Source organism: Gorilla gorilla, chromosome 2, assembly GCF_029281585.2.
Source record: "Gorilla gorilla gorilla isolate KB3781 chromosome 2, NHGRI_mGorGor1-v2.1_pri, whole genome shotgun sequence".
Classification (NCBI taxonomy): domain Eukaryota; kingdom Metazoa; phylum Chordata; class Mammalia; order Primates; family Hominidae; genus Gorilla; species Gorilla gorilla.
In genome coordinates this window covers 40,658,566-40,673,303 of record NC_086017.1, presented here as the reverse complement: position 1 = coordinate 40,673,303, position 14,738 = coordinate 40,658,566, and the positions used below count along the sequence as shown (strand labels likewise).

Below are 14,738 nucleotides of genomic sequence, written 5' to 3'. Positions count from 1 at the left end.
TATACAGATAAGATTCTATCTATCCTATACAGGATATATAAGATGGACTCACTTGCTCATCCTTGTTTTAGAACATCCAGAGATGTGGGTTTGCTTTACCAGTCTTTAAGGCTATAGTTTGAACTGGGAAATTCTGGGATTAACTATGATTTCTCAGTGGGTAAATGAACCTATGGACCGTGAAACCCAGCAAGATTTGTGTTCAAATTATTCCTCTGCTTGGGACTGCCTTGTGTGACTTTGACAAGTCATTTAACCTTTCTGAACCTTGATGCTTTTATCTGTATAATGAAGACACCCTCTGCTTTGAAAAACTAATATAACATTAAATGAGATAATGTTCAAACGTGTGCAGTGCATTGTTAATCAAGTAGTAAGCACACGATAAATGTAATTTCCTTTTTCCTTCTTATGTCTATGTTGAGGAGTAACCCACATGCTAATGCACAGGCTCTTTCTGCCTGAACAAATAGCCACTAGTATAGTGGAAACATTTTTTGTCATTTCAGCGCATTTCTGTATTTTATCATAAGTCCTTGAAAAAATGCTATTGTTCACTACATCTTTTGTTCTATCCAAAGATTCTGCCAAGTACTTCCTAAATGTTTAACTGCTATTTAAGGAGAGTTTTAAATAGGACTGCTCATGATGATAGTAATGTCAGTAATGTCCCACAAATCTTCAATGGGATTTATACAAAGACGACCAGGGAACTCGTGTTTCAGAACTTGCATTCCTGCATAGCATTTTCCTGTCTGTGAAATCAATCTCCTACCTATACTCCAGGCCTCAGAGGCCAGACCTCTCAAGAATGCTCAAACTCCAAGAAATGTAGGCCACAGGCCTTACTGCTACAGGTAAAATTCAAATGTAAAATTCTATTTGAGAAGGAACCATGCCTTTGTTGACAGCATCACAATAAGCTGGGGACATAGATTGATTTTGTTAAGTATTGTGCTCTTGGTGAAGAATTGCTCTTCCAGCCTCATTCCAAAGCAGAACACTCACTCTGTGTCTGTTTTGTCCAGTTTGAAAGGGAACATTTCTATACATCTGTCTGCCTATTTTGGAGAGATGCAATTAATCCATCTAGACTGAAGAAATATGTCCTGTGTTAATAAATACATTTTTTCCAGGCATTTACTTAAACATCATGCCACAAATAATCCAAATATCTCCAGGAGGTGGGCTGCAGTGCAATATTATCCTCAATTTGCAGATGAATGAAAACGTTATATGATGAAGCAAGGTGATGTAGTTGGCAGTTACACAGCAAATACCTGAAGTTCAGAAGGAGCAAATGACTACTGAATGCCTTTGCTATACTATGCATCAGTTCCTAGGTATGCCAAAAATTTGTCAAATTCTGTAAAATCTCTTCTTTTGTCTCCCTTCTCATGTGCCTTGTGTGTGTGCAGACACTCCAGGCTTCCTCACTGCATTTGCTCTTGGCTTTGAACCTCATTTCTTCTGTTCCACATTCTCCCCCTTTTATTTCCCCTTCCTTCTCTTCTTCCCCCATCTACCCTACCTCCCTCACTTCTATCTCTTCTCTCCTTCCTCCTGTCCTCTCCCAATCCTACCATATTGTAGGCTACCTAAAATCCCTTTCGCAAAAAAGTAGGGTCTCAAATGGATCCCAGAAACTCAGAGTTAGCAATAATATGAGAAGAGGAAGGATCACAGTTCTTCGTATCAGAGCCAAGTGAGCAAAGTTCCCCTATCTGTTGATACTAGCTTCTGAACACAAGTTGTTTTTCTTCCATATCACAATAACATAGTGATACAGTTTGCCTGTATCCCCACCCAAATCTCATTTTGAATTGTAGCTCCCACAATTCCTTTATGTTGTGGGAGGACCCAGTGGGAAGTAGTTGAATCATGGGGGCAGGTCTTTCCCATGCTATTCTTATAATAGTGAGTAAGTCTTACAAGATCTGATGGTCTTAGAAAGGGGAGTTTCCCTGCACAAGTTCTCTTGTCTGTCACCATGTGCAATGTGCCTTTCACCTTCCACCATGATTGTGAGGGCTTCCCAGCCACGTGGAACTGTGAGTCCATTAAACTTCTTTTGTAAATTGCCCAGTCTCTGGTATATCTATGAGAAGCATGAAAACAGACTAATATACATAGCAAAGCAAAAGGTTGAATAGGTTAGGGTTCTTGGTTTTGTTTGTACATTTCATCCATGCCATAACCCATGGACTTGTGTTTTACAGTTTGGAGCTTCTTTTTTTTCTTCCACTGATTAAGACTTCAGCATGGACCACATGTAACCCATATTCTCTTTGGGTTACATGGAATAAAGCCATTCTTCACTTGTATTCACACAAATAAAACTCTTATAATGGGTACTCGTAGCAAAAAAGTAAGTCAGATAATCACCCTGGTTTATATGTTATCAGAAAAACTCAACACTTCAGACTTCTGTAGTCCCAACATGAATGTAATGTTGACTTAAACTTCTAGATCAGGATTTTTCAATGTGAGATCAAGACCCATCAGAGCAGTGGTTTCCAATCCTGGCTGCACCTTAGCATCACTGGGAAACATTTTAAACAATAACACTGCCCTTACTTCACACTGAAAATTCTGGTTTTTTGGCCTTGAGTAGGAACCCTGCAATGTTATTTTGGGGCAAAAAAACCCCCATATGATTCTAATGTTATCCAGGGTTAACAATCACTGTACCAATTGTTCTTGAGTTACACAGTCAATTGTAAGTCATGCCAGCTTTTTATTTTTTTCCTTTAAATTAACAGAACAGAATAGACTGAAATCGAAAAAATCAGTATGCACTCCATGTGGTAATGATGTGTACTATTCCATGAAATTTTTCTTTCAGTTTCATGTGTGGTAGGGCGGATACTGTGTCACTATTTAAAAATAATTTCTTACTGTGAATTCTAGTCAGTTTGAAAAACACTGTTTTAGATTATCTTTAATAGAGAAGGTGTATGGATTGTTGCCTAGGGAAAATCAAAAAATCTCCATCTGTCCTAAGAGAGAAGCCCGATTGTACTATTTTTAAATGCTTGTAGGGCATGCAGAGGTATTGCCAAGTGATCTCTGCACTATCAAATGTTTCTTAACTATTTATAGAGACACTTACACATTCTCTAAGAAACTGAGTCCAACTTTCCTCTCTTGTAGGCAGCGTTATGGTTTAAAATTATTAAGTTGCATTTCTAAAAACATCTTTTAGTTCAGTCTCCTCATTTTCTAAGCAGCTCATTCTAACCCTTAGTTAGGGGTATTTAAGGAAGATTTACACTCTGGGAGAAAATATCTCAGATCTTGTGCTAAAGTATGCTAGCAGTTCTCTGAAAATCCATAACGGGTCTGCAGCCCTGAAACTTAAAGCTTTCTGGAATCTTCCAAGAGGCTTTCTGGAAGGGGAAGGGGAGTCTTGATCTCAACACTAAGTGTTCAGAATATTTCAGAAGTCAGTGGTTTTTACAGATGATAAACTGATCCAGTGCCTGTGAGCTCTTAGCAGTTCATAGCTGGTAATGTGTAAACCACTATCAAGAAGGCTGGTATGTTTCCAGCCCCACCCTTGTAGCATGAGGGGGAGGGACTTCCCTCCCCCTCCCCCTCTCATTTTGCGTGGAAGGCTATTTCCTTTGCGCATTTTGCTGTGAGACTACTGTGGGTGACTGGGAGAGAGTGTAGCTAGGATGACAAACGAGAAGAAAGGCGAGCCAGAGGAGGGTGCGGCCAAGAGAGGACTGGGGGCTCATGGGAGGGACCTGGGGAGTATTGCCCACTGCACAAACATGCCCTTTCCTGCCCTTCTGCCTTGAGCTGGACACAGGGCTGTAGGATCTCTTTGATAACTTATTACGTAAAGCAATATACACAGTGGGAAAGTGAGGATTTTGAACAACCACAAAAACGTCAAATGTATTAAGGAAAGAAGCAACTGACCTCAGCTTTGTAAAGCAACTTAAGAATTTTCAAGAGCATATCAATCAAAGGGCCAAAGGTGGAAGACAAACACAGATCTCTCTCTCTACATATATATCTCTATATCTACCTATGTATCTGTCTGTCTATATATATCATGTAACTTTTCTTTCATAGTATCATGAATTGAAATGCTGATGTTTTCTCAAAGAACACATTTTCACAGATAGCTGTGAAGTTAAAAGCATTATATCAATTAACTGAAACGAGAGGAAATCACATTTCGTGGGAAACCTAGCACACAGCACCCAGAAACTTTCTGGAAACGGCTTGAACCAGGCAGACCATCAAGCCAGTTTGTGAAAGGGCTGATAGCACACAGTTTTTGAGAAACTGGAGATCAAAATAAACTCGAGGAAAGGAGATGTCAAAATGGCAAGACAACAAGCTCAAATATGTCACTATATGGCAGAAGAGAACAGGGCAGATTGTTCACCAGAACAGAAATTCAATCACAAGCACTCATGTATCAGCAAACTTCGTTACGTAGCTTATAAACTTCAGAATATTTGAGAAAATATTAGAGCAAGATTGTTGTCTCCTTATAGCCTCATGCTCCTTAAATTGAAATAAGACAAAAAATATGTATATATCCCCACAGAATATGCATAGAGACCCTTCTTGCAGTATGAATTTTATGCAATGATTTTTTGGAGGAAAAGGTGTGTTTAAAAATTTCACTTTTTGTTAATATATACTTGTAATAAATCCAAGTAATATAAAAATATGAACTTAAATGAAAGTTCTCTACAATCCCACCTCTAAACTATTAAAACAAGTATCAGCAAACTTCTGTACAAAACATCTTCCAGAAAGTATAAGAGATCATGGGAAGGAAGTGAGAACTGGAGAACAAATTGAGGATTTGAGTGGAGATTGATCTATAGGCGATACCGGTGATTGGAAAATGCTTGACTGGAATGGGAAAGATAGCTGAGTCAATATCAAAAAATGATTCAGAACTGGTAATAGAAGCAAGCGTTTATATCATGATTTGAACCTCCTACATTGAAACATCCAATGGAGCACAATGTGCCTGCCTCTTGAATTAGCCTCTCAAATTGCAGATGAAAAGGCAAATAGGAATTCAGATTTGATGGTAAATTCAAAAAATAATTGTGACCCTTTATAAAAAATAAGTTCTCTCTCCAAGCTGTATGCAAACCGGATGATTTTAAATATTTTCTACTCTGAAAGAATGAAAAATCTACAGCAGAAAGAAAATGAACTAACTAAATAAATCCAAGTAAAGATATGAATTAAAGACATGCCATAGGAAAAAATGCAAGATGTTTATTTGAAGATGTCAGAAATGAAAGGATACCTGCTTTGGATTATAGGTGAACATAAATACAGCAAAATGCAGAAATATTGTGAGACACTCAGGAAATGAGTCCTGGCTGGTTAACGTTCAAAGCAAATTCCCAATTATAAGTGAATAGCTCTTACAGTAGAGTTGAGTATATGAAGCACACTCTCCACCACCGTTTAGTCACTGTGCATGAGACTGGGAAAACAGAGGTTACACAGAAGAACAGACACAGGAGAATGAGGTGAACATAAGGGCAAAGATGGTGAGGTTTCAAGCGATTTTGATGACCTGCTCTCATTCTTATCATAGGACTTGTAACATGTTGTATACATTTGAAAGCCAGAAAGAGGGAATATTTATAACACTGAGGGAAAAAAAAAGAGAAAGATAAAAGTAGTGGGTGGACTTGCATTTAGAGAAATGAAGAGAGAGGGTTATTTTTCCCACTTTCTAACTTCATACATCAGCATTTTAGACAAAAAAGGCAAAAGATTCATAAAAGTAGTGGGCTAATGTAAGAATCTGTATGTTAGATGACATCCAAATAGTCTGCTGGTTTCCACAAGCTCAAAATGCACCCATTTACACAGACGCTTTGTATTGACCTGTACTTTAGCACTTGAAATCTCACATTTGAATGATATCCTCTTTTTTTTTTTTTTTTTTTTTTTGAGATAGAGTCCTGTTCTGTCGCCCAGGCCAGCGTGCAGTAACGCTGTCTCAGCTCACTGCAACCTCTGCTTCCCAGGTTCAAGCGATTCTCCTGCCTCAGCCTCCCAAGTAGCTAGGATTACAGGCATGCAACCACCATGCCCAGTTAGTTTTTGTATTTTTAGTAGAGATGGGGTTTCAACCATGTTGGCCAGGCTGGTCTCCAGCTCCTGATCTCAAGTGATCTGCCCACCTTGGCCTCCCAAAGTGCTGGGATTACAGGTGTAGGCCACTGGGCCTGGCCGGTTCATCCTTTGCTTCTCTCTTCCTTTTTCCACCTCTCTTCCCTGCCATTCCCTCGCTCTTTCCCTCCCCTCCTCCTTTTCTTCCTTCTCAGACTATTCATGGCCCAACCTAATACACCGACCTTTTACGTGGGTCAGTCTGATTTGCTTCCTTTTGGGAAAAACACTGTTTTATTTCCCCCCCGAAGGGGTCTCTCTCTGTTGCCCAGGCTGGAGTGCAGTGGCACAATCTCAGCTCACTGCAATCTCCACCTCCCGGGTTCAAACGATTCTTCTGCCTCAGCCTCCCAAGTAGCTGGGACTACAGTGATGTGCCACCATACCTGATTGACTTTTGTATTTTTAGTAGAGATGGTGTTTTGCCATGTTGGCCAGGCTGCTCTCAAACTCCTGACCTCAAGTGATCTGCCCGACTCAGCCTCCCAAAGTGCTGGGATTACAGGCATGAGCCACTGCGCCCGGCCGCACATCCACTATTGTCCTCTGCTTACTCTCTTCCTTTCACCCCACACCCACTACACAGGAGTTAACCATTTTTCCCTCTTTGCTTAAGGAAACTGGAGAAAACTCAAGTTACACCTGGCCATTTGATGGCTCCTTAGCTCTCAAGTCCACCTAGCATCCCTACCCTGGGTCATTCTTATTTTATGTGATGCCTTTAGAGTGTTCCATGTAAACTACACTGAGACTTATAAAGACCCACAGCATCTACCAAGAACATCAAGTATGGGAGCTTAATTAAGTCAGGATCCATTCCATTTGAAGGATGTAGAGCATTGAAAACTCTTCCTATTGCTTTAAGATTTCTTGTAATATGTTCTGTCAACTCAGCCTACTTCTATAACTGTATAACTGGCAAATACATTCCATTGAAAAGGAAGGTGGGGGAGGGTTGTAATATGTTCATTTCATAAACAGTGGGGAAGTCTAGAGCTGATGTTCTGTTCTGTAGCTTGCCTGGGGAAATAAAGTAAACCAAAGGAAGAACAGGCAGTGACAGCTGGGAGGGGTCAGGGGATACTGGAATGTTCGAGAAGAGGAAGAGTGGTGGGTAAGATTTTTGGCTTAAGACTAAAGAGTATTCCCAGTTAACATTAGTTCCTTCGATTTTCATAATACTTATGATGGGTAGAACAAGGAACAGCATTTTCATTAGGCCAATGAGAAAAATGAAGCCCAAGATGTTAAGTGACAGGCTTTGAGCTCTGACACCAAGTAACTAAATCAAAAGCAGAATTCACATCTGCTGATTCTCACTTTATTCTGCCAGATTAGTAATGAAGTTTTAAGTTGTAATATCTATAGGAGCCTGGGAAGATTCCATCACTAATCATTCTTACTGTGGCATTTAAGATGCGTGGTGACTTGGCTACTCTAGATTTCTAGCCTGAACTCTCCAGCTATGGCCCACCTCCTTAATTAGCTCCAGTTGTACTCAATTAGTTCTGTTCTCTCATCTGTCCAGCTGTCCCTCACTTTTCAGCTCTCAGCTTCTTCTGAAAAGCCACCTCTCACACCTCTAAGGTGGTGAATATGACCCTCCTTTGTGCTCTGTCGTGCCTTGTTCTTTCTCCTATTCTAGCACTGGACAGTAGTGGCTTGTTTTTTCTGCTCCTATTCCCATCTGAAATGCCTTAAGGATGGTGACTTTTTTATTTACCATTACATCTCCAGTGCTTAGCACAGCTTTCAGCCTATATTAAGGTACCCAAATATTTGATCAATAAAGAAAGCCAATATCAGATGGCATAATCATTTTAAAAGCTCACTTTTATATTTTAGATTACAGCCAAGTCTTTTATTTGCAACCTAAATTTGATTTTGCACATTACGCCAACAAATATTAACCCAGACACTTAGCACCTTCATGGGCTTGTATACCCAGGCTCCTGGCATGATGGTGCTTGTTATATAATAGGTCCTCAATACACAATTTTTAGATGAATTATTAAAAGATGATTAATATTCCTATTTTCTAAGTCATTTAGACCATTTTTTTTTGCAATGTAAATATGGTGACATAGGACAGAATATAGGAAGGGCCATATGGGAAGAGCTTTTGGTAGCTTTTCTTTGATGAGCTGAAAAACATGATCGCAAGGAGGAAATACAAAGGTTTGTTGTTGTGGACAGCAAGGATCCTCCCACCCAGGACACAGACCTGTACCGGTTCATGGCCTGTTAGGAACCGGGCCACACAGCAGGAGGTGAGTGGTAGGTGAGCAAGCATTACCACCTGAGCTCCACCTCCCGCAAGATCAGTCTTGGCATTAGATTCTCATAGGAGTGCAAACTCTATTGTGAACCGTGCATAAGAGGGATCTAGGTCACGTGATTCTTATGAGACTCTAATGCCTGATTTGAGGTAGAACTGTTTCTTCCCGAAACCATCTCCCCCACACCACACCCCACACATCTGTGGAAAAACTGTCTCCCATGAGCACTGGTCCCTGGTGCCAAAAAAAAAAAAAAAAAAATGGCTGGGGACTGCTGGCGCACAGAATCCTGACTTAGTAGACCCATGGGGTCACTGACCAAAAAGAGACCGCAGAATCTGATCTGGCCTATAGAAATCAAAGATGGCTTGGCTAATCTTGGTCAGGAGCATATATGACCTACGGATTCATTCATTCACATAATGAGTGAATATTTTCCATAATGTTACCAGATTCACAAGTATTCATAAAGATCTCAAAATGCTTTAAAAACAGGATATTACTGGTGGTAAGACCAGAGGTCATGTTTATAGGAAAAAATAAGAGTTTGAAACAGGATCTCAGTTATTTTGACCTCTAGCTCAGTGTTCTCTCTTCTGCCATTTTCCTTTTCACCAGCCTCTCCAAATGGAGCACCCTCTTTCACACGTATTTAAGTGCCCACTGTTGATGCAATAAAGTATAATAGGTTAGTGTTCAGGCTCTGAATCTAAGCAGTTTTGGTTTGAAACCTAGCCCTATCACGTAGTAGCTACATGAACTTAGGTAATTAACTTGCTATGTTGCAAAATGTACAATGGAGTTGACAAAAATAGAATTTATCTCACTGGGTCGTTGTGAGATTTAAATGAGTTATTACATATGAAGTGTCTGGAAAATAGTAAGAGCTCAATAAATGTTAGCTCTGGTCATTATTATGTGCTAGGTTAGGTGTTGTGATTGCAAAGAGGGAAAGTAAAAGTTGTGGTTTCTGTGCTTGTCATTGGCTTCTCTTTACTGTATAATCCAATCCATTCTTTACTTTCCTCTGCAAAAGGGCCAGACTCCTAAAAGCCATATTTTCTAGGCTCTTTTGCCAACTGGCTTCCTGCTAGGTTTGGTCACAAAAGGTTCATATAAGATAGTGAGGTTAGGAGGCCAAGAGTCTCTCTACATGGGTAATGTTAAAGAAAACCAGAACCTGACAGTAAAGTAGTAAAAACAGACTTTGTTCAGGAACTACTGCAATGAGGAAGATAGACCTCAGTATAACCGGATTCACTTCTGAATATAGCATGGACACGTAGGGATTCATAGCCAAGGGGCAGGTTGGGAGTCAGTGGGTGGAAAATGACTAAGAAAACGTTAGGAATAAAAGGATACAGGTTAGACATTTAACAAGATTCTTGCTGAAGGCAGGCTAGAATAGTCAGATAACAAGAAAGAAGCATGAAGAATTTGGTCAGATAAAGGAAGATATCGGGGTGGGGGATTCTTTCCAAACTGGCTAGCAAGATTCTTGCTACAATAGGGTGATGCATTTACAGAAAGATAAATGTCAAGGTGGAGACCTAGAGGACGCAGACTAAGTAACTAAATGTTAGTCAAAAACAATCTTTGTTAGTAGCACCACCACCAGAAGTTGTCTGTCATTTCCTGTCTTCAAACAGAGTGTATCTCCATGCTCACAGATTCTACTTGGAAGCTTTGGTTTTCAGGCTTCCTACCAGCTTTCCATATGTAGGGAGTGAGGCCAATATAGGCTACAATAGAACAAGACGAAAGGACATATTCCTGATAATGGATATTACTTAGTACCGGATTCAACTGTGCCTGAAGATTATATATGACTAGATTTTTAAATATACAAAAGCCTATAAAAATACTCCCTTTTGCTTAAACTTCTTTCATTTGCCACTGTACAAGTCCTAATACAATGTCTACTAATCCCTGAGGAGAGTTTCAATTAATATCACAATATAAAGCAATTTGTATTTTCATTGGATACTTGTCTCTGAAAGCCATATTACTAATATTTATTGTCCTGCTAGGATTAAGAGTATGAAGATGAGCAAGATAAATATGGTGCTTCTCTTTGATAGCACAATAACAACTATTTTCAACAATGTTAAGTTTTACTATACTTATTCTAAAATGTTTTCTCTGGACATCTGAGCATCTTCTCTTAGTTGACGTCTTAAAACTAAAGGACATCTCATCCATTTTAATACAAGGACATAAACTAAAATGCAAAGTGACATCTTTGGGAGGAAAGTTTATTTTTGATAAAGTAAATCCCAAGCCTCCACAGTTATTCTTTAGGAAACCTTCCCAAGGCAGAATTTTTTAGTGCCATAAAATTAACTGTCACTATTGCAGGACAATTGTTTATTCTGCTATTTGCTTTCTTGGCTCTCTTGTTCTCCACTTGCTTATGATGATACAATTTGTCTTCTGATAATGGATGAGCCTCCTCTCCCTTTCAATCACTACCATAGGCCCCTAAAACTTGCTCAAGAAATCTCCAAAGTTCATTTGCTTTGGAGATTTTTAATCTTTCATGGTTGGTGACAGTAAATTTATAATCATAATGCAAGTGTGTGTGTGCCTGTGTCGTGAACATGTGTGCATGATTTGTCCTTAAAGTACATGCAGTGGCCTTTTAGTGTTATAATATATGGTCAGTGTAGTTGCTATGGAAACAACCAAATTTCCTGACTTTTGAGGGCAGGGAGATGCAGCAGTGGCAACTGTGATCAGAGGAGAGATATTGATGATAAAATCTAAGACTTAAAAGTAAGGGATTTTTCTACTTTAGTGTTCAGGTCAGAGCAATCTGCTCTTTCCCTGTATCTCTCTAGAATACCCATCGGAACCAGGCTGAAGGCATACTAATATTTTTTTTTCTTATTATTCTAGAGACAGGGTCCCACTGTGTTGCGTAGGCTGGTGAGCTGTGGTGTGCTCACAGCTCACTGCAGCCTCGACCTCATGGGCTCAAGTGATCTTCCCACTTCAGGCATATGCCACAACCACAGGCACATGCCACCATGCCCAACTAATTTTTATGTTTGTAGAGATGGGGTCTCACTATGTTGCTCAGGCTTGTATCAAACTGCTGGCCTCAGGTGATCCTCTTGCCTCAGCCCTCCAAAGCATTGGGATTACAGGTGTGAGCCACAGTGCCCAGCCTTATCAGTTTTATACTCAGTTTTTTGTGGATACTGGATGAGGGGCATATTGTAATTCTTGGTTATATTTGGTATATAATTTCTCTGTAGTATAAAATCATACTTTTCTGTAATAGAATATATTTAGATCCAGACTAATATCTACACAAGACAATGTTGCTTAAATTAAGTCAGCAAACTTATGCTTTCATTTGAAATGTGATATCTTGAGATTTCCTTTTCATTCAGCTAATTAGCACAAGCTGATTAGTCAAATGAAGCACATTTAATACATTCTCTGATCAGAAGGAAACATTTTCTAGGACCCCCATGTCTACTGAGAAGCTTTTTTGTAGCTTCCTGTACAGCACTAGTAGTTTTGCATTGTTAAAGTTTGGAAAATTCACCAAATGAGAAGCTCATCCAACTGTGTTTATTCTATTCATACCACATGTCAGGGCATTGAGAGTGGAATCATTGTCTTGATAGCTTAATGAGAGTGCTCTGTGCCCAGCACAGTGTTAAGCTGCATGGATATAACAATGGATAGGAAATGATTCCTGCTCCCAATAACCTGCTTGACCACACAAGGAGAGAATATAGGTAGTGACTGCTCATTGCATGCGGAAAGCACAGGACCAAGGCCAACAAATGCAGCCAAATACCAGTTACTCCTTTGAGCCCAATAAGATGGGCAGATGAAGCTGAAGGGGAAGAAAAAGTTGAGATGGGACCTGATAGCAGGCAGACCTGGGAAAGGCGGCAGCCTATGTTTAGTGTCAGTAAACTTCACAGCTTATAAATAGACTGCATATATTCTTTTGAAAGTGTCAAGTATCATAATAAAATAGAGAGTTAGATTCAAGCAAATGGTATAAGACAAGACAGATGAGACATGATGTAGTGGTTCAAGGACATTGAGTACATTGGCTCCACTGAGGAGCATAAGGATCTAAAATATTTTGGGGGAGTTGTCAGGGCTGTAAATGATCGATTAGGAAATCTTGGCTTTTGTAGACACTAGATGACATTGAAGACAACATGGCTTCAACTTTAATGATTTGAGGTCGAGGCAAAGACCCTATAATCGTGATGAACAGTAAATTATCACCCATTTCTTAATGATAACAAGTCAGTAAATGCAAATGGAATTTGGTTGCAAATAAAACCAGCATGAGACAAACACATAAGGCCCTGTGGGATTATAGCTGATGTTCTGTGGTAGTGAAAACTTGTTGGCTCTTGTTTACCTCTTCCATAGCTCTTTCACTGGGTTTTTATCCCTGAGTTATGTTGGGTCTAGCCTTTTCAAATGAATATGAAGGAGAAGGTCTTAAAACCTAGTTTTTTTGCTTATGAAATTGTATAACATATGTAAATATGTCAGGGTTTTTTTTTTTCTGGCCAATGGAGAGCGCTTTGAGTTATAGACAGTTTTATTCACACTGAAAAACTGTGCCACCTTGATGTCATAGTGATAATGACATGGTCTTCTCAGCTTCTCAATACTCAGTAAAAATTGTGAAGATGGATTTTAGCATTGTCAACTCTGAAGTTTTGTTTGGTAACACCGTGGGTAATGTGTATCTGAAAGTCAATGTACACTGATTGTGTCTGATGTAAGGCAGTCATAAAGTGAGATGTACACGTGGCACAGGTAGAATATACACATTGTGTGTGTACATGTGTTTGCTTTCAAAATCAAGTTATATTCTAAAGTTTAACAGTCTTGTAATCTTTTCTTTTTTGAAGGATCTTCTTAAAAAATGCTATTCTGCCAAGGCATCTTACCTCTTCCAGCAGGATAAATTCTATGATGTGAGCTATGACACAGGAGACAAGTCTATCCAATGTAGCAGAAGACCAGATGCATTCAAGTTCTGGATGACCTGGAAGGCCCTGGGTACATTAGGCCTTGAAGAAAGAGTTAATCGTGCTCTTGCTTTATCTAGGTACTAGCCTCTCTCTCTCTCTCTCTCTCTCTGTGTGTGTGTGTGTGTGTGTGTATGTGTGTCTGTGTCTGTAATAGGAAGACCTAAGGAAAGTAATACTTGAAATGTGTTGCAAGTACATGTTTTCATTTGTGCATTCTTTATCTCATCCAATACACATTTTCTCAGTACCTACTAAGTGTTAGGAATTATGAACAGAGCAGTCCTACCACCTCCCTCCAAGATCCTAGCCTACTGAGATACACAGATGACCCTCATTTTTGGCAAGGTGAGGTATAGAGTCCAAGACCAATCAGGAGGGCTCTCTAGTGTGTTCTTGAGGAACACTGGCAGAGGCTCCTTGGAGGAAGTGACTTTCAACTGAGATCTAATGAAGAGAAGGTGGTATCGTTTGACTCTGTGTCCCCACCCAAATCTCATCTTGAATTATATTCCTGTAATTCCCAGGTGTTGTGGGAGGGACCTGGTGGGAAATAATTTGAATTATGGGGGCTATTTTCCCCATACTGCACTGATAGTGAAGAAGTCTCACAAGATCTGATGGTTTTATCAGGGGTTTCTACTTTTGCATTCTTCCTCGTTTTCTCTTGCTACCGCCATGCAAGAAGTGCCTTTCGGCTTCCGCCATGAATTGAGGCCTCCCCAGCCATGTGGAACTGTAATTCCAATTAAACCTTTTTCTTCCCAGTCTTAGGTATGTATTTATCAGCAGCATGAACACAGACTAATATGGTAAGTTAGTACCAGTAGAATGGGGTGCTGCTGAAAAGATACCCAAAAATGTGGAAGCGACTTTGGAACTGGGTAACAGGAAGAGGTTGAAATAGTCTGAAGGGCTCAGAAGACGACAGGAAAATTCAGAACTTCCTAGAGACTTGTTGAATGGCTTTGACAAAAATGCTGATAGTGATATGAACAATAAGGTCCAGGCTGAGGTAGTCTCAGATGGAGATGAACTTGTTGGGAACTGGAGCAAAATTGACTCTTGTTACGTTTTAGCAAACAGACTGGCGGCATTTTGCCCCTGTCCTAGAGATTTGTGGAACTTTGAACTTGAGAAAGATGATTTATGGTATCTGATGGAAGAAATTTTTAAGCAGCAAAGCAATCAAGAGGTGACTTGGGTGCTATTAAAAGCATTCCGTTTTAAAAGGGAAACAGCATAGAAGTTCGGAAAATTTTCA

At 39.7% G+C, this 14,738-nt stretch overlaps 1 protein-coding gene across 1 annotated transcript in view; it reads left to right on the top strand.

The window, feature by feature from the left end:
* GADL1 (glutamate decarboxylase like 1) overlaps positions 1-14,738 on the top strand; it is a 162,003-nt gene that overhangs the window by 76,744 nt on the left and 70,521 nt on the right. The window contains exon 12 of the mRNA XM_019023175.4: positions 13,355-13,554. Coding sequence (XP_018878720.3) covers positions 13,355-13,554 — 200 coding nt within the window. The remainder of the gene's footprint in view (positions 1-13,354; positions 13,555-14,738) is intronic.